This window comes from Chlamydotis macqueenii, chromosome 1, assembly GCF_036417535.1.
Source record: "Chlamydotis macqueenii isolate bChlMac1 chromosome 1, bChlMac1.mat, whole genome shotgun sequence".
NCBI lineage: Eukaryota > Metazoa > Chordata > Aves > Otidiformes > Otididae > Chlamydotis > Chlamydotis macqueenii.
In genome coordinates, this window is record NC_141556.1 from 145,595,641 (window position 1) to 145,615,794 (window position 20,154).

Here is a 20,154-nt window from a genome sequence, read left to right on the forward strand (position 1 = left end):
GAACTTATTTTGAAAATTTGCTGTACATCTACAGAAGTTCCAATAATTTTCAGATGCAGGGAGTAGTGAAAGTGTGCAAACTTAATCAAATTTGTTACTTATGATAAGATCTCTTTATTTTTGAAGTGCCACTTACACATTTGTGCCTAACACTTTACATTTAAATTAGTATTGTTTAGTGAAATTTTAACAATAATATATAGGGTAGAAAGTAGTAAAATTTGAGGTATCTTTTGAAACTGTAAAAGGAGCTCATTACTGAAGAAAACCAGTATATATCTTCTTTCAACTAAAGGTAGCTTCTGAAGTACTTTTCGTTGCAATTTACTTAACATATAAAGACTTCTAAATAAGATTTTCTGCTGAACATTAGTGCATCCAGCAAAATCATTCCTTGTAGTATTTTTAGCTTGTTCATTTCTTAATATGTTAGAAATGTGACTGGTTAGCTGAAGTGTGTAATACCTAGTAATACACAAAAATGCAGGTTTTAAGTGTGTCAGATTCTTGGGACTAGCTGTTTTGACTGGCTGTACTGTCGTGTTAGTGTAACTTTGTAACACTGAACAACAAAGGATTTATATAAGAAACCAGCTAGTGGAGATAACTTTGTATAAGATTCTTATCTTAAAATAACCTAATAGCCAGGTATGTTTTTTTGTTCTTTAACAGATCTGCCAAAAATTTTAAATCTGCATTTATTAAATTCAGGAACAAAAGATGTGCCAATTACAGTAAGTTTTATTTCCTTTCAATTTGAAACTTTCTACTTGTATTTACTTTTTCTCATAAAAATTGATCATTCGCAGGTTCAACGTGTAGCGTTCAGAATTAGAAGCTAAGTGATGCGTGACTGAAAACGTAACTTAATAGACAAATAATCCATGTGCATGGTAAAATTCATCTGCTTCATAGCCTTCTTTGGACAGCTATTTCAGCACTTACAGGCTGTGCCTGCAGTATCTGAGCCTCTGGAAGCTTTAATAGTTGAGAACAAGAACTCCCGTTCAGTGAAGAAGAGATTAATGCAGTCTGTGGGATTCCTTGTCCTCATCACACACTTCATGAGAGTGTATGGAGTGGTTGTCCAACATAATCTTTTAAGATGAGCGAAGAGTAGCTTTCAAGACCAGACTGTAAAATGACCCTTGTTTTCTTGCGGTTATCTGCTTTGTAGCTTGAAATAAGAAAAAAGCCTGCAAACACTCCAGAACCATTTCCAGTGAGATCACTGCAGCTGCACATAAAGTGCAGCCAGCTTCAGAATGCTAGATTTTGGATTTTCTTTCTATTTTTATTACAGAATTTTGGCTCTAGTCTCGTAGTCCGCCTTTGTTCATTCATACCTTTTTCCTGTACAATTTTCCTCATTGCCCACAATTTTTCTCACTTCTTCCTTCTCCCCTTCCTGTCTTCCTTATTTTCCAGATTTAGTTGTATAGCTAGCTATACATTGTGCCAGTGCACTTCAAAAAGTGTTGAAAAGAAACCAGAGGAGCCAGAAGAATGACTGAAGGATTGACAAAGGTTTCCTACCGAGCTCTTGGAGAGCATTGCTATGTTTTTAAAGCTGATAGCTGTAACTGTAGGGAATAATATTTTAATAGTAGAGATCTAACAAAAACCTAAAAGAAGATACTAGAAACTGAGGCTAGATGAGTTTAGACTAGAATCAGGACACATTTTTAATCATGAGAATAACTTTCCACTGTGATAATAGTGCATTGCAATGCTTGCTAAGTTGTTGTTCACTAATAATTTTCAAGTTGAGAGAAACTCGCAGTATAGTGTAAAGAGAATTTAACTCATCGATGTCCTAATGCTTATTGCATTGATGAGGTCAGATGATTCCATAAGGTCTCTCGTGGCCTTAGAAGCTATGAACCAGCTTCCCTGGAGGGTCTTTATTTAAAAAAAGACCTGTACACAGCTTTTACAATGGTTGGTTGGTAAATGTATTAAATTGTTTTTCCTGCTATCTCTACTGCCTCATGTCATGTCCATCATCTTAGATTTGCCAGGTTTTTGGCATAGGGACAGTTTTGTGTGGGGGTTTTTAAGTGTGTAATATGCTTCCTGAGTACAATGCAAATATCCATATATTCAAACCATCAGTATAACTGCTAATATCTGATAATGTAGTACCCAATTCATACTCCTTCGTTAAAAAAACCTATTAATTTTTTTTTAAGCTATGATCTTTGGACTGTAGGCTGTAGACCATAGACTGTAGTCTAATGGAAGGCTGTCATTTGATAACCATTATGCAGGTCATGATGGAACTTTTCCAGATGAATTATTCTTTTACAGTATACCAAAGCAGTATATTTGGTGGTCTTGGAGCTTTTAGGACTCAATTTTGCAATGATAAAGTTACCACATAGGTCCAGATATGATGTGTCACATACGGCACATCAGGTCAATTGTTCTCATTAAGGCGCAGCTTTTTTGTGAAGTTTGTAACCTTTCCAGCATTTGAAGCACTTCGTGAATTTCTACTGCTGTGCCAATCAAGGAATTTCAAAGTGGTAAGCAAGAGTAAAGAATTTTTGGAAGGAACCTAGTGAATAGTTTACTTCTAGGAAAGCTTGAGAAATGGTTTTCTGACCCTTTAGAGCCAAGTTTAAAAGCAGTGAGACAGAGCTCTGTGACAAATTTCATCTTAATGTCAGAAGAAAAGGCCAAGGCTATATTTAGCATATATTTAAGCTGGGTGCTGGAGGAACTAAATATCCTCAGGTCAACTGTCTATGAGAGACCGCTAATACTGTGGCCAGAGTTGTAGTTGTTTTGCCTTTAAGTACTTAGTCATGCTGTGGTCCAGCAAATTGGTTGAGGCAAATAAAAGCAAGTCACTTGACTTTCTTTGAGTTCTGAAACTCTTTATAAAAATATCCTTGATTACATTTTGTAGGGTTTTCACCATTATTAGGGACAATCATGTTTATTTCATGGCTGGATGAACTGTTGTCGTGCTGCAAAGCCATACTGTCAAAAATCTAGTAAACGTAGATTGTTGAACACTTTCTTTTATTGCTTCTCTAGAATGACAGTTTTATATTTCCTTAAGGCAATTTAAGCCCATTTGATTTCTAAAAGCAAAGTCACACTTTAAAATTTGAGGTCCTGATTGTATTTGATGCCTAAAGAACTAGGAGCTTCAGGACAGCTGTATATTGAAGCTGGGTTCTATCAGTTTGAAAATAGAAGTGTTTGTATAAGGAAGTATTTACTTACCTCTGTCACAATCAGTGTACTTCAGAGTAAATTTTTTTCTCTTATCAACCTGCAAGAAGTAGTTTACTCCTGAGTTATGTTTTCAGTCTGCACATTTGAGTGCACGCATCTCTAAATTATCACGGGAAAGTTACTTTAAAGGGTTAAAACCTAGTAATAGTTCATTCCATGGCTGTTCTGGGTGGTGCTTTGTGGTGAAAGTGAACTTCAGTTAATTGTGTCCCTGTTTAAACAGAAGGCCAAGTTATTACTGACAAAATAATTGTGTCTGTGAAAGTGAATAAAATATTATAGAGGTGATTCAGACACTGGTTGAAGCAGCCTTAGTCTCTGCTGCCTGTAGCCACAGAGCTTTTTTCTCTTGCAGCAGGGTAGCTATGTCTTTTCTGTCTTTAGAGCAACATGCTAGGTGGGCAGGACAAAACTGCTTGGGAGCTTGCTGACAGGTAAACAGGATGGATGAACATGTGGCAGTGTTCCAACCCATACTGTTCTCCTCTTTAGTTTGTTAGAATGGGTGTAGTCTGAGAGTCATCAAACCTTCAAAGTCTTTCCCAATAACTGCTGCAGTAGCACAAAGCTTTCCCTGCTCCATGTTCTCCGGAACATTCAAGGTCCTAATTTTCTGGTTTTATGCTAAATATTGAATGTATCTGCATACAGCAGAGTCAGAAATCTTGACTAGGGCACTCCATGGGAGAGCTGTGTGTTAATGAAGCATGTCTATTTTAAAGTCTTCTTCCCTACAGAAGCTGCTGACAGGACATTTTCTGAGAAAATTGGTGGTATTAGAACCTTGATGGAACTTGTTTTACATATTTTTTCATGACCTGTCCATATTTGATGATTCTTAAGGCACATCTTGGGACAAGTTTTGCTTGGACTTTATTTGAAATAGCTTAACATTTGAGGAAAGTCAAGCTGAAAGGATTCTTAAGGATGTTTGGTTTTCCTTCAGTATTTCTTTTTATAGCATGTAATCAAGCAACAAATGAGAAATGTGTATGATGTAGTTAAGAAACTCTCAACAAAACAGTGCTGAATTCCTTCCTCAACTGAATTAGCTGTAGACTTTTTGAGTAAATACATCTAGGTTTGTTACACTTGTGGTTTGAGATGCACATCTGAAACCTTCCATTTTTCTGGCAACAGGATGTACTTTTTTAATATTTGCAATTTTATTTACTAAATGAAATCACCATAATTTCAGACTTCAATGATTAAAAAAAACCTAGCGTTCTGCATTAAAAGAGCTACTAGAAATGGTTATCCTTTCTGCCATGGAAAAGCTGTGAACTTCATTACAGCTTTGGTTTCACCTGCTTTAAGAGGGTTTTTTTTTTAGATACTTCAAGATCCCAATTTTGTAGTATGGATTTCATTAGAAGAAAATTGTGATAATTACAAATTGACTCATGAAGAGAAATAGGAAATATCTGCACCACATGTATGCAGATGGCTGACAAAGGTCAGTACTATAAATCCAGAATAAAAAACCTAGATTTAACAGAGGCTATTCATTAGCTGCAGAAACAGTGCTGCTTGTTTCCTCTAAGGATCACAAGGCCTGCAGAACTTAGTTATGTGTGCATAATTTTATGGCTTTAATTTGTGGTCAAGGACAGCTTAGCCTGGAAGAACTGTAGTTCGTTTGTATCAGTAGCTATCTGCATTGCTCCTCTCTGACCAAGAAAGGCTCAGCTGCTTATGAAGCAGGTGCCAAACCTCTGCAGTCCAGCATAAGGCGAACCAGCATTCATTTTGGTTTCCTTAATAGAGTATCCTGTAATTTACAGTAGCTTAACAGCTGTTACATGAGCAGCTGAGCTGTTCTTACAGCAAGAGAAGACATCTGGGAAGTAAGAGTCATGCCAACCATTGTAATTTTATGCAAAACAAGGATAAGAGCATTTGAATGCTCCGTGCCCAGTTTTTCTCTATGGAGTCTAGATAAAGTGTTTGCTAGCAATCTTTAGAGAGTCTTCAGATATTGGTGTGGGATCTGTAATCCTGCTGCATGGCAATGAGTGTCTATACAAATAAGCTCTGGCTAATAACTGACACAATTGCTATTCCAGTAATACCCAATTATTTTTTTCTGTTTAGTTTAAAACAGTAATCGTCAGATACGAAAGGTGATCTTGTAAAATGTTGGTATAGAATGAGTGTCATATCAGATTTACAAAACCGTTCTCTATACAGTTTTTTTGTTTTTTTTTTTCCTGTGGCAGCTCTGCAGACTTAGCATGGGATCAGAGACAAGGTAGATGTCTATATCATCACCAGTAATTACACAAGTCAGTTAACAGCTTTGTTAGTGAGTACTCCAGAAACAAATAGTCTAGCTATTGTAACCCTGCAGCATTAAGAATAATAATAATTAAAAAAAATTATTTAAGTAAAGCTTGTTTTCTATTTTCTTAACACGTTTCTGTCTATACTGCCACTTCATCCAACACTCCCAAGGAGATGTCTGTTGCCCACTTTCCTGCATGCTGACTCAGTAGTTTGCAGGACCTGAAAAAAATTCTAAAGCCTCTTATAATGTGGCTTTGTTATAGGAAAGACAAACCTAGTTTTATCACTTTAAAGGATACATGAAGGCTTCACAGTGTGTTAACAATGAATAAATTTACAGGTGCTTCATATTTTGATTGTTTGCAGAGTGTTAGACCTACACCACAGAACGAAGCTATAACAGTACACTTCAAGCCAGTTACGTTAAAAGCCTCTGAAAGTAAATATACCAAAGTTGCAAGTATTAGCTTTGATGGTAAGTACTGCTTCTCTCTTCTTAGAACTTGTCAAGTGCTTCTTAAAACTTGCTGAAACTTTGTGAAATATTTTCCGCTCTCTTAACAAAATGTTATTTGTAATTTTGGGAAGCAAATGGAATTTTCGTACCTGGAAAGCCTTACAGATCTTCTAACTTAAGTTATTTCTGAAGGGATCATCTCTGATCATAATCAGCAAATAACTTAGACTGGTAAATACTGATGAGAAGAGAAGGAATTTTTAATCTTCTATTTGTGTATGTAAAAGCTGAACATCAGATTTCTGTTAAGCAGTATTGTTATGTTAAGATACAGATTATTTAAAATGTATTGTTATTCTGAATAGGTATTTGTTTTTGAGAAATCCTAACAAACCAGGACATACTCCTTACAGCAGTATGCATTGGAGGAGAGTATATCCCTTGGATTGCCCTTTGATCCTTCCAAAGTTTAAAAAATAACCTAAAATCTTATTTCTAAAAAAAATTACATTTTATGTTGAAATGCCCATGAAAAAGGGGCTCTGTCATGCTCTTGAGAACCTTACTGTGAAAGTTGTCTCATCTTATTTTGCTATCTTGGACTCATAGCAAAGAAAAACGGATATGAAGGTGGAAAAACCTTTTACTGGTAGCTTTCCTACAAAGATATGTTATGTATGCTGATACTGACTTTCATGTATGTCTTTATGAAAGAAGGGCTGGGTCATTTCCCTCCTACACAGTGTGGCTGTAAATATTATGCTCGCATTTTGTAGAAAGGCACCTTCATTTTTATAGAGATCTTAATCAACTGTCAGAATGCTATCGACCTACTCAGATGTTACTGCTTTAAGATAACAGTTGATGCTTTACGTCTCTCTGCCAGGGTTGCTTAGAAATTGAACTCTAGATGCAACACTTTTCATTTCAGGCAGACATAATTTTAGAAGTTGCAGGGATAGATAGGAGAGGATTGATTTTTATTATTACTGTTATTTATTGATTAGCACTTTTGATTTTTTTCAATAGCTTGCAATTTGTAAGATGAGTGAAGCATGATTTAGCCTATAAATAAATTACGAAATATCTGAGCTCTTACTTGAGGTGGTTATATATTCAGATTTTGAAGCTGGAGGGAATTTTTGTATGAGGACCTACTGACTAACATATGATAGATCTTGGAAGGAATGGTGATTGGGAGAAAAATACCCTGTCAAGCTGCTTAATGTGTTTAAGGGATTGACTTGGTGAATTCTTTTCAGCAAAGCAGCCAGCCCTAAATATTTCCTATTTCAGCTGTCCTAATACATGCAGAGGCTTTAGAGGGTGGAGTTTTCTCCTAACTGGTATTTGAATCCTTGACTTCCCTGGTGGTGTTGCTATCAAGATAGCATTGCTTTTTCTGTGATCTTAAAGCTCCTCTGAGCGTTATTCTTGGGGCTTGTGTAGTTTGAGTCCTTACACGGATTCTGATTCTATGTCTGTCAAGTTTAGCATGTCTTTGGTTTCTTCATTATTAAAATGTTGCTGCATTCCTGGCCCAAAGATCTGCTCGACTGGTAGTTTTAAGTGAGGAGCCCAGCCATCTCAAGTTTCCTTTCTGTTAGTGGGGAGGGATAGATGTGCTCCATACTCTTAAGTGGGGAATTCAGCTCACCTGGAATCTGAATTATCATCTGGACATATACAAGCTATTTATTCGACAGTTATAAGCAGGCTTCCCTATCATAGATAAGCTTACTAACTGAGGCAGGTCAGCTAACTGGTGTTAAGGGGGAGGAACTCAGAACTCAAATCTCTTACTTCCTAGACTTATCCCATGTCAGTTGCTTCCTGAAATTTCCTTAAGATCCATTTTTTTCTTCCATGATACTTCATCTCTGGGCTAGATATGTGCTTTTGTTCTTCCATTCATGCTAGTCTAACTTAATGGATCACTTTTTTGTCTGCTTTAACCAACTTCTTATATTCTTGTGTGTACAGCATCAAAAGCAAAAAAGGCATCGCAGTCTTCTGGGAAAATAACTGTTAAAGCAAAAGAGAAGAGCTACTCCAAGCTTGAAATACCATATCAAGCAGAAGTGTTGGATGGGTAAGTTTACAGTAATTGAACATAATTCAAAAACTAGATGCTGTAAATTAGCTGATGTAGCAGGAAATTTAGCCCTTTTAAGGGGAGAGGGGATAGAAAGAGGTGATACCGAAGTTTTCTGAATCTGGAGCTCATTTAGAACTACAATTACTTGTTTGATTTCCACCTCCCCCCTCCCCCCGCCCCCCCCGCCGTCTTGTTTGACACTATTAGATGAGGCAGTCTTAGTAATGCATAAGCTGTTCTATCACTATATGAAGTAAAGATAGAGAACATATTTTTGTTTTTAAGCAAAATGTTGGAAGAACTGCCAGTACTTCCTTTTTTTTTTTTTTTTGTTATTTATTTACAAAGTATGGCTAAGTTGACTTCAAAGTTATTGTTGAAATGAGGTGCTACTTTATCAACAGAACTGACAGAGTATTTTAAAGGCAAACAAACTACACCTTACCAATCAGAACTTTTGTGGTGCAGACACCTGATTTGGTTAATAAGGAATATGCAGGATTTGCAAACCGTCTTAATACTCCAACACTTACTTTTAGTCTTCCTAAATTGCTGATTCACATATTTTCTTATCTCATTTGAGTTACTTAATTATGGATCTCCGTGTAGTGCTAATAATATAGTTTCAGCATGCAGTGACGTATGTACTTTTTTTTGCTGTTGGATTGAGTGAGTTCTAGTCTTCTGTGTAAGAAAAACACTTTGAGGAAAGTCTTCATTATTCTCAATCTGTTTTCTTCAAACAGATATTTAGGATTTGACCATGCTGCCACGCTCTTTCACATCCGTGATAGTGCTGCTGATTCCGTGGAAAGACCAATCTATTTAACAAACACATTCAGTTTTGCAGTCCTTATACATGATGTTGTACTACCAGAAGAAGCAAAACCAATGTTTAAAGTAAGCTCCATTTCAGTGAACATTTTTACCTGATAGTAAATGTTTAAATGTGCTGCACTTTCTTAAATTGTAACATTGATCTTCATTGTTCACTGATCTAGGTCCAGAACTTCAGTAAACCAGTCTTAATTCCACCTAATGAATCCAGATATATTTTTACACTTCATTTTATACCTTCTATATCATCTGTTCATATAGATAACAACATTTTACTTATCACCAATGCTTCTAAATTTCATCTACCTGTTCGAGCATACACAGGATTTTTAGATGTAAGTATTTTCTTTTCCTTTTTTTTTTTTTTTTTTTAGCTACCTTAGACTAATTAGAGGCATCCTCTATAGGAGGATGACTTTTTCAATTTCAAAATGACGTCAGCAGTTATTTCCTTAAACAGCTTTGATTACTGCTAAGAAGTTTGGTTTTTTTTCTCTTTAGTTTTACATAGAAACTTTGAGGTTGTTATGGTACTCTTGTATTAGATTATTAAAGCATTTGTTAATGAGCTTAAAGTTTGAGCACATTTTTTATTTAACTTATGCTAAAATACCTTTATCAATCTTTCTAGTACTTTGTACTGCCTCCACAAACTGAGGAACGATTTATAGATTTTGGCATATTGAGTGCAACAGAAGCTAGCAGCATTTTATTTGCAGTCATCAACAGCAACCCGATAGAGGTAAGGATGGATTTATTTATAGTTTGCGTTTTAAAAAATTTACATGAGTGTTGTTACTGAAAACAGTACCTTTTTATTCTTTTTAAGCTGGCTATAAAAAGTTGGCACATTATAGGGGATGGCTTGGCCATAGAACTTCTAACAACCGAAAAGGGAAACAGAACAACAGTAATTGCAAACCACCATGAACTACAAAATGCTAGTGCATCCGATCAGTCTTCAGTAAGTAATCCTTTGAATCCATTGCTTAAAGCTAGCTTGGGGGCGGCGGGGGGGGGGGGAGGAGAAGAGACAAATCTGTGCAACTTTTTGCAGTTTCATTTTAGCAGGGGGGAGGGAGTATAAGGGTTCTTAATTTTTGTCTGACTTGGAGTATGATAAAGTATGTAGAATATTTCAACTTATTTTGAGAAGCAGTATTATGTTCAGATTTGTTTAGATTTTGAAAGAGGAAACTTCATAAACAGTAATCTTCATGCCTTCAGATGATGCTCGTAATTTATTTGGAAGAGTGGAATTTAGCATCTCAAGGAAAAGATAGTTTTTGTATTAGTAACAATTAGTTTGAATTTTTCTTTTTACTACTGACAGTTATTTCAAATGGATTTTTATTCAGTTTAAGGAAATAAGAGTGGGTTGATTATGTTTTTTTGTGACGTTTCTGTTTAATGGAATACAGTGGATAACTCTCTTTCTACCATTTACAGGTGATACTAGCATCAGGCTATTATGCTGTGTTTAGAGTAAAACTAATAGCAAAAGAACTTGAAGGAATTCATGATGGAGCCGTACAAATCACGACAGATTATGAGGTATATTTATTGTATGTTCATGAATGTTGCCCAAATGATGTGTGCAATTTTTAAGTGTGAAGTTTTAAGAGTTGTATTAGTGAACATATTGCAGTATCAGGGAGAAGCTGGAAGAGACCTCTGGATGTCAGGTAATCTCTACAAGTTAACCCTGCATCAAACAACAGTAATGCTACTTATGCTGTGTCCTCTCTGAAGGAATGAAGAATGACTTTCATTATGATTTTCATCTGGCTTTCAGAAATATCCAATTAAATCTGACCTAATGCTTTGAGGTATGGGTTCTTTAATGACTTGACACATCCTGAAAGCATCAATGCATGGATCTTTTGGCATAACACATGCTGACAATGTGCTTTTTGGTACATTATCAGTTACTGAAATCGAGCTATAATTTCAGAGGGCTTTTTGTCAAAACCCAGTGTGAAAATTGTTTTGGAGAAATTGCAGTTTGCTGACAGTTGATAAAACAGAGTTCTTACACTAAGATTTGTAAGAGAGAGAACAAAAACCAGTTAATTCGCAACTTCATATGCTTTTCCTGTGAATAAATTATTTTGCAGAAGAGAGAGATTCTAATACATAATGGAACCTTTATTTGATATCTTTTTGTGATATATGTAGAAAAAAAATAAATGTGACACTGTGCTTTTGAAGTCAGGAAACTATCTAGCTTATTGTATGGTTCTGATGAAGCTACGGAAAATGGGAAACTTCTAATTTCTGCTAGTTACCTGAAATTCTAAGTTTTTTTTTAATACATCCATACATGAAAGTTACCCTTGAGTTAGAGGATCTCAAGCATTTTATTTTCCTTTTTTGTTCTTACAAGTTATTCTACTTGTATTGGTACCTTTAATAATACACAGAAAGGATCTCATTGCCGTCCCTTCCATGCTCCTTTTTCGAAGTCTACATAGAATCATAGAATGGTTAGGGTTGGAAGGGACCTTCCAAGGTCATCTAGTCCAACCCCCCTGCAAGGAGCAGGGACATCTTTGACTAGATCATCTATCTTAAGGTCTTACCGTGACTTCTAATTTTTTTTTGAGAAGTTCGGTATATTCTCTTCCATCATACTCATTTATTTTGAAGATGTTTTCTTACTGTTTTCCAATAAAGTAAGCCCCATTCATGTGAGACCTGTATGAAGTCCCACTGGAGAGCTTATATTTTAACTGTGCTTTTGTGTTCTGTGTAGAATAGCACTAAGTATGACTGAGCAAAGGTGTGCTTCCTGACAATATGGAGTGACTGTTCTGAATATGATGATGTGTTGAAATCTTGTTTGAAATAATGTTTTAGATGTGTATGTAAGCCTAGACTACATTAATTATAGAATTTCAGAGTTTTGCTATTCTGTGCAATTTACAAGTGGAAGAGACATTTAAACGCTGAAATGTAAGTATTTTTTTCTAAACTTTTCTTGTTCTTCTTTTTTTTTTTTTTCCACAGATTTTAACTATACCAGTGAAGGCAGTGATTGCTGTAGGGTCACTGACCTGCTCCCCAAAACACGTTTTTCTTCCATCTTCTTTTCCGGTAAGAGAGTTGGGTTTATAGCATTAAATATTTTCTTGCTGTGTTTTTTATTTGTCTGTCCTTTTCAAGAGAAACTGCTGCCTTGAATTGTTGCGTGTCAAATTGCTGGAGACATTGTGCTACTAAACTGTTATGATTCAGTTTGTCACTATTTTGGGGTGTAGATTTTCTCCCCCCGAGATGTCTCAGGCATGAGGTATCCCTACATCTTCTCTACTGCTGACTTGAATGGGATCTTGGAATACTGATACGATCCCAAACCTGATTCTTTGCAGCTTCATTCTAATGTCACTTGGTTATTCCCAAGTCAGGTGCATTGGCACCAAGAGTAACAGAGGTGAAATTGCACAAATGTGTTTTTCAAATTCCTGAAGTGTAATACCAAAGACAACAAAGTCAGCTAATAAAGTGACATTTCAGTATAAGAAGTCCTTGATCTCTGTGGAAGTATTATTGTATTGTTTCCACGCTGAAAGTAAATCTACTTGAGGGTACATGGTGGAGTACATAAATAGGAAAGCAAGAAAGCTGTGTGGGTCTGCAGCTCTCTGCAAAAGTATATAATAGCTGTTTTTATCCCTGCTCCTACAGTAGTATTTATTCAGTGACTGCTAGAAGCAGCTTCTTTGCTCAGGGCTACAGAGTCAAGCAGTAAGCTATTAACCAGATAATATTTTCTTCTCACTTGACATTCCTCATAACCCTGGAAGCATGGGCAATCAAGGCATATTGACTTTGCAACTGATACTTAATTGAAGTCTGAACTTTATGTGACTTTCTGATGAATGGGAAATGTAATATGATGGAAAATCATAGGGAGAGAGACTGAAAACTGGGGGGGGAAAGTAGCAAAAAGAGAGATGGCAGTTTTCTGAAAGGATAAAACTAACTCCATGCATGTTGGTGGAAAACGGGTTTTGTTTCCTTCTCTGACCTGCATAATCTCAGTCTGTCAGAGCACCACCTGTTCTTACCTCCTCTTCTTATAGCTCCTTGGTATTGCCTGCTTATCTTACAGTTTGTGTACTCTTAAATAGTAATTTTTCATTGGCACTTTGTCAAATGCTTTATCTCATGTCTAGTAGAGAAATGATAATTTTTTGAAAAAGTAATGCAATAGGTCTCATTGAAGGAAAATAGGTCAGTCAGCACGACTTCAGTAAATCATTGCTACATTTGCCCCATTATCCATTCCGTCTCCCTTCTGATCTCCTACTTCACAAATTGTTCTGAAGTCTTTTGATACTCTTAAGGTCCAACAGTCCTGCCTACAGTTGCACAGGTGACTTGTTATTTTTTATCTTTAGGATCTATGTTTACTATTTGACTATATGGCCTCACTATTATATGGATATTTATTACACTGACTACCGTATGTGTAACTTCCTCTATGAACTGCTCCATAAGCCTTTGATAACCTGAAATAACATAAAGGTCTGTTTTCCTTTCTTTAACCAAAGATAAAGCAATTTCTATATTCTGTATCCTAATTCCTGTCAAGATCTTTGTCCCTCTTGAATGCCACGGTAAAATATTTGTTCCTTTTTGGGTCATAAATAAGTAATTTTTTAAGATCTCCCTTTATTTTGTTCTAACTGGAATGGCTAAAAACTTCTCAATGTGTCTTAGTATATGCCCATTTTCTTGGTCAGCTTGATTTTATTTAGTTTGCTTTTGTTTTGTTTTGGCAGGTACTACTTGTAGCACTCTTGTTTCTCAACCTCTAAGGCATAGCTTCCCTGCTATCACCATTCTTTCTTATCCCCAGGCTCCTATGATTTTTATTGGCTTCATACTCTTTTCCAGTAATTTTTTTTGCGTAGCTACTGATTCAGGGGACTCTGGGGCTCCTACGTTTTGTTTTGGAGTATGAATTCCAGTGTAATTATCACCTTTGAGATTCTAAATTGTTTTTTGTGTCAAACCCTAAGCTTTTTAGAGCAATCAGCTTCACTTAGTATTTCTGTTAATTGATCGCTTACCTCTTTTAGTACTTGACAGCAGACTTTGCCTTTTTCTTTGATTCATTTCAAGCTAAATTTCTGATCGCTGAATTCATGATACTCTTGCATCTAGTTGTTCTGTAATGCCTTCATTACTTATGAAAATAAGCCTAAAATAGCCTCAGTTCTTCTTGTTTCAGTGTTTGGTAGAGAAATTTGGCAGCTATAACATCCAGGAATAACTAAGCACTACAATTTTAGTAACACTTGCTTTTCAGTTCATACCTAGGATGTAATTCTCCTGCAGCTGCCCAGTTCCCAGTGCTGTCTGTTTCTGTTTATAATTTTAGTGTATTTGCACCCAAGTCTGATTTCTGGTATTCTGTAGAAGTTTGTCAGCATTACACTACCAGTGTATGCAGGCCTTGTAAAGATCAATGTCTTGATTTAAACAGATCTTAGCTGTGTTGACTTCTGCTTCGTAATGGCATTTTTAGCTCACAGTGCCTCCTCTCTTAACTCTTCCCCGATCAGAGCTCCTCTTTGATGACATGTATGTTAAATAGCACTGTTCTGTTTTTCTTGTTACTGGTGGGTAAAGTCATCTTCCCTTATCTGTTGTTTCATGTTTAAATGCTGCATGAGTGTCTTGGTAAAATATTGTTCATTTGTTTTACAGAGTTTAACAAACCTTTGTCTTGCCCAGCTGGTGGCAGTTTGTTGCTCATAGGATTCCATAGATGAAGCTCAGACTTACCTCCTACTCAATTTAACAGGACTGTACTGTTGAGATTTATTCTTCTGATTTCTTTCCATCTGCAGTTGCTACTATTGAGACTGTTATAGTATGACTGTGCTGGTTTTAGCTGCAGAGGAGTAAATTTTCTTCATAGTAGCTAGTAGGAGGCTGTGTTTCGGATTTATGCTGTGAACAGTGTTGGTAAAACAGGGAAGTTTTAGTTACTGCTGAGCAGTGCTTGCACAGAGTCAAGGCCTGTTTTATTTCAATTATTAAACTATTCTTATCTCAACCCATGACTTTTCTCACTTACTCTTCCAATTCTTTTCCCCCTATCCTGCTGAGGAGGGAGTGAGTGAGCGACTTTGTGGTGCTTAGTTACCGGCTGGGGTTGAGCTACAACAGTCACTATTTCCTGAGATCACAGTAAAACTTTGAGCCTGCAAAAGTGCATCTCTCCCACCACTTCAGCCCTTACCTTTGGAACATTTTAAAAAGCTGAAAGTATTGATTTAAGAGGAACATGAAAAACTCTAGTCACGTTCATTAGAATATAGTCTTGGGTATTTAAATTTGATTATATTCCTTGATTTTATATAAATCTGAACTCTTGTAACCGGTCTTGAGTTGCACTTTTTGCTTGTTTGTTTTGTTTTGTATTTATCACTTATTCTGTAGTGGTCAGGGCTGGGGTTTTCAATAAGGTGAAGAACATAGCCACAGAATCATTGATTTACAAGTGAGGGCAGTGGGAGAGCTTGAGCATTGTAATGATTCTGATTGTGACAAAGAATTAAGCTATGTGTTCTGTGCTTAGAAGGTAAAATAATGTTACAATACTTAAAATAATTTTTAAATACTTTAATTCTAGTGCCTGTTGTCTCAATTTCATTGGGAGTAGAAAACAAGATTGTACCTATGTTTCAAAATGCTCTCTGTCACCTGCAGTGTTCGTAATCTGCAGCTTCACTCTACTGTTTCTTACGGGTTCTTTCTGGTTCCTAGCAACTATGTACTAGATCTCTTAGAAGAAGCTTATTTCCTTTTTGTAATAGGAGGCTCAGAAAACTGAAGTTTTCTCTTGCCTTTCGTCCACTGGAACTTTTTAAACATAATTTGATTAAGCAGAACTGTGGTCCTAGCTCTTCAAGACACTTAAGGTGTACTTATTTTTGAAAGAGGGGTTAACTGTGTTTGGAAGCAGATGGACAAAAGAATACAAATTCACAGAAACTTACCTTGAAGTGTTACAAGTGGCGTTTTTTTAAGATAGCATAGTTAAAAATCTCAATTTAATATTTAAACTCTCCCATGGTCTTTGCCAGCCTGCATAAATAAATACATATGCTGAGGAAAACTCACATCCTGCTGACTTTTTTAATCCTTTCTTTTCTTTAGGGAAAAGTAGTTCACCAGAGCCTGAACATTATGAACTCCTTCTCTCAGAAAGTGAAAATACAACACATACGCTCCCTGTCAGAAGATATCAGGTTTTATTATAAGAGGCTAAGAAGTAATAAAGACGATTTAGAGCCAGGGAAAAAATCAAAGGTTTGTTTATGCCTTATTTCTACATATTTACAAGTTCTCTCCTATATAGCATGTGTTAATTTTCTGTGGTCATCAGAAATCTTTTTTTCTTCTTTGGTCGGTAGACTTACTGTGCAGTTTTTTAATTGATCTACTATTATCTATTTTGCAGATTGCAAATATTTATTTTGATCCTGGTTTACAATGTGGAGATCATTGTTATGTAGGATTGCCTTTTCTATCTAAATGTAAGTAACATTTTTTTAAGCATCTTTTTAAAAAAATGTTTTCTCCTTAAGCAATGATTTTACATGAAGAGTTTAAAAACCATGTTATTTCTTACAGCGGAATCTAAAGTTCAGCACAGCGTAGCAATGCAAGAAGATGCTTGGGATTCTGACTGGGATTTGCATGAGAACTTATTCAAAGAATGGACAGGAATAAAAGAGAACTCAAGCCACAGGTAAGTGTTTTATCCCTGTTACTTTCTCAGGCCTTAAATCACTAGATAATTCTGTGTTATATGTGGTCTTATAAAATACAGGATTTCTTAATATTGTAGTGTTCTTTGAGAGTGAGACAAGGAGGAGTTACTTGGTCTTCTCTCTGTTTCAAAGAGAACATTTTAAAAGTTAAACAATAATAGTTTCCTCAAGTCAAACACGACAGTGAAAGTTACTATTCACTGGAGTATGCTGCAGTTCTTGAAAAGATGGCGACAGCTCCACTCTGCAAAAATTTCCTGAAACAGATTATACTGTTTGTCAGTATTTCTGCTTAATCTGTTTTAAGTAGTAACCTCAATATCCCTCTAAGATTTCATAAGACTTTCTGTTGCTGCTATTCTGAGATTATTGCATTTCAATGACTTGTCAAATTGTCTGGTAATTCTCTTTGAGATTTGCTAAATAGAAAGTGATTAATGATTGCTATTTAATTTTTAGAAAAAGTCGTCAAACTCATTGGGCTGCTATATACCTTTTAAACATCTGCCTTCTCATACAAAAAGTGATTTAATCTCCAAGAGACATAAGTTAGCATTAACAGCAAGTGCATGTGTCTTTTCTGATGGTAGTATCCAGACTACTATTTCAAAAAAGGTATGCATATCTGCAGAAAAACAAAATGACTGTAAGTAGCTAAATAGAGTAGGAAAAGCATACCTTCTTTATCACTTCTTTGTTATAATGCTGATATATTGATAACTCCTGAACAAATTTGATGTAAACAGAATCCTCTATTTAGCCACACTGGTGACTTTAAAGAATATCCTGTCACCTACTGTAAGAGGACAGTAAAGGAAAATTCTGTATAAAACCCACTGCTGAATAAGTAGCAGTTCTAGCTAGAACATACAATGCTTTAATATTATTTAATATAATATGTAATCTAGAATATGTAATACTTTTAAAGAGGGTTTAAATTAATCAGCTATCCAAGGTAGCATTCAGCAAAGGAGAAATTGCTCCTTCTGAATACAGAGGAGTTCTGACTTGGGCATCCGGAGTCTCTCCAAAATACTTCTCTAGGCTTGAAGTCTAGCGTTTCACCTGTTTTGCTGGCTGGATAACTCAGTACTGTTAGTCTTGTTTCAGCTGATGGTGGAGAGCTTGTAGGAGAACAGGAATCAAGTCCATTGCAGAGGTTGGTTAGTGGCAAAGAACTTTATTCGCTGATGGAAACAGTAGCTGGCACCAAGTGTGACTAGCTCAGATTTGCTTTAGATTTGTTAGACAGGAGTATAGGCACACACTCTGTGTATCCATTGCACCTGAAGTACATGTACAGATTTACTGTATGTTACACCTGCGCAGGCACAGTACGTTTTCTGGATAGTGGATGTCTGGATGTTGTATCAGAAACCGACCGTAGCAGGACTGATATTTTTCCTTTCTTCTGTTTATTTCTTTGCAAATCAACAAATATACTTTTGATTATTTTTCTTACTGATCTGAACCTCAGTTGTATTCTCAAAATTTGTTTCTGCAATATGAAGAGTTAGGCATTTCCTAATGAAAGATAAAATTTGTGTCTCACTGTCCAGAGAGCAGTGATTTAAGAGAAATGCAAATACTGAAAGATTTGTGATGCAGCGCATAAGTCCTTATCACATTTTCTGCTCATCCTTATCCCTAAATAGACCATAACAGAACTTGGAATGGATGGATGTTGGCAACAGTACTTAAACAGAGGATATCTTTAGAATCTTTGGGTTGGTCTCATATAGCATGATTTGATGGTTTCTCTTGCACTTTTTAATAGCAGTACATTTGGGCAGAGCTCAATATTTTTTTTTCTACATTGCATATAAATACAACGTACCATGTTATGTCTCAAACTGATGTTGTTTTCAGGGTGCTTTTAAGCACTCTGCTTTTTCCAGGCTTTTCCGACTTTACTCCTGTAAAGTAAGTTTTGTAACTGTTTCTCCAGACTGAATGCTGTATTTGAAGTAGACACAGATCTTCAGAAGGACGTCCGGTTGAAAATTACAGCAGAAATGGCCTGGCCTTCCATACTTAGCTCGTCACGCCATCTAAGCTTCCCTCTTACCAACACAAACAGTTCATCAGTAAGTTATTCTGTTGATAGTGTCGTTTTGTAGGGGCTGCATTTTTAATAGCTGTTTCTACTTACATTAACCCCAATGTAAACTTTACAAAAATTGTGTTTCTGAATAGGAAGAAGAAATTTTTCTAGAAAATCCAGCTGACGTTCCTGTATATGTACAGTTCCTTCCTGTAGCTCTGTATTCTAACCCGTCCACCTTTGTTGATAAAATGTTAGAACGGTAAGTATTGGTTTAGAGTAGTTAGGCCATTCTCACACTGCAGCAGAATATGTTTTTCCAGAAATGCATGGAGTATTTGGCAGCTGTGTTGGTAGTTACATTTTTGGCCACTTCCAGAATTTGAATCATTAGCCCAGTTGAGAACTGAATCTGGACTGATTGCCATTGAACGCACATCTGTACTTTTTGCTGAGCTGAAATGATGTTTAAATTTCTTCCTTAACTTGAAGTATGAGGAGGGGAATAAGAAAAATTGAATGATCCTTCCAGCTGCAATCCTACTTTGATTTGTGCTAAAATCCTTAAGTGCAAGTGTGTCATTATCTTTCCTGATCTGGGGGAAAAAAAATTGCATGTCTGTTTCAGGTTTAATTTGAGTAAGCCAACTAACTTCAATCTGAGGACTCTGGAGTTCCAGGTCTTCAGAAATTGCGTGAGTATTTAAATTCATTCTTTAGATTTTAAAACATAAACATTTTAATGTTTTAATAATTCAGTCAAATATGTCTTCAAGTTTAAGTATTAGTATGTGCAGAAAAATGTGTTGCTTCTGTTGGATATTTTCAGGGAATTAGGAAAATGTAGCAGTTAAAATGTCGCTTTTTCTGTATGCTTACTTTATAACAGGATTGAGGAAGCTGCAGGAAAACTGCATTTATTAATTCTGTTACTGATACGGGATAATTTTCTTTGGTATAGTGGTTGGTATTAATATTGAGTTTTCCATTGTTTTATTCTTTATTTTAAATTAGTTGAGTTTTGTGGACAACTTTAAGTGTGTGCTTTTTCATATAGAGCTTGCCACATCCTAAACACTTCAAATATATACACCTTTTCCTCTCCATTTGCAGTTAGCTTTGGATTAGCAATTTGATGCTTGCGCAGTATCTAAAGGCAAACTTAGCAAAATACACTTTTTTCCAATAGATCTTCAATTTTAAGTTTGTTTTTTCCCTTTTTTTTCCTTTACATAGGAAAAACGATATTCTAAAAATGTTTTAACAATGGAACATTTTGAAGGTAGAAAATGTTACATAATGGCTTAATGCTAATTTGGTGTTTAAAAATACACATTTTAAACTTCTGAATTCTTTCTTCTGCTAGAGCTTTGTGAATCCACATGTGCAT

General features: G+C 35.9%; 1 protein-coding gene across 1 annotated transcript in view; it reads left to right on the forward strand.

Annotated features, from left to right (window-relative positions):
- The window catches only part of TMEM131 (transmembrane protein 131), a 106,461-nt gene that overhangs the window by 60,129 nt on the left and 26,178 nt on the right, over window positions 1-20,154 (forward strand). Inside the window, exons 11-25 of the mRNA XM_086769093.1 lie at window positions 673-734; window positions 5,902-6,010; window positions 7,976-8,084; window positions 8,837-8,990; window positions 9,092-9,262; window positions 9,559-9,669; window positions 9,757-9,891; window positions 10,377-10,481; window positions 11,937-12,023; window positions 16,104-16,256; window positions 16,408-16,483; window positions 16,581-16,698; window positions 18,669-18,807; window positions 18,917-19,026; window positions 19,393-19,459. Of these exons, the coding sequence (XP_086625219.1) occupies window positions 673-734; window positions 5,902-6,010; window positions 7,976-8,084; window positions 8,837-8,990; window positions 9,092-9,262; window positions 9,559-9,669; window positions 9,757-9,891; window positions 10,377-10,481; window positions 11,937-12,023; window positions 16,104-16,256; window positions 16,408-16,483; window positions 16,581-16,698; window positions 18,669-18,807; window positions 18,917-19,026; window positions 19,393-19,459 (1,706 nt within the window). The remainder of the gene's footprint in view (window positions 1-672; window positions 735-5,901; window positions 6,011-7,975; window positions 8,085-8,836; window positions 8,991-9,091; window positions 9,263-9,558; window positions 9,670-9,756; window positions 9,892-10,376; window positions 10,482-11,936; window positions 12,024-16,103; window positions 16,257-16,407; window positions 16,484-16,580; window positions 16,699-18,668; window positions 18,808-18,916; window positions 19,027-19,392; window positions 19,460-20,154) is intronic.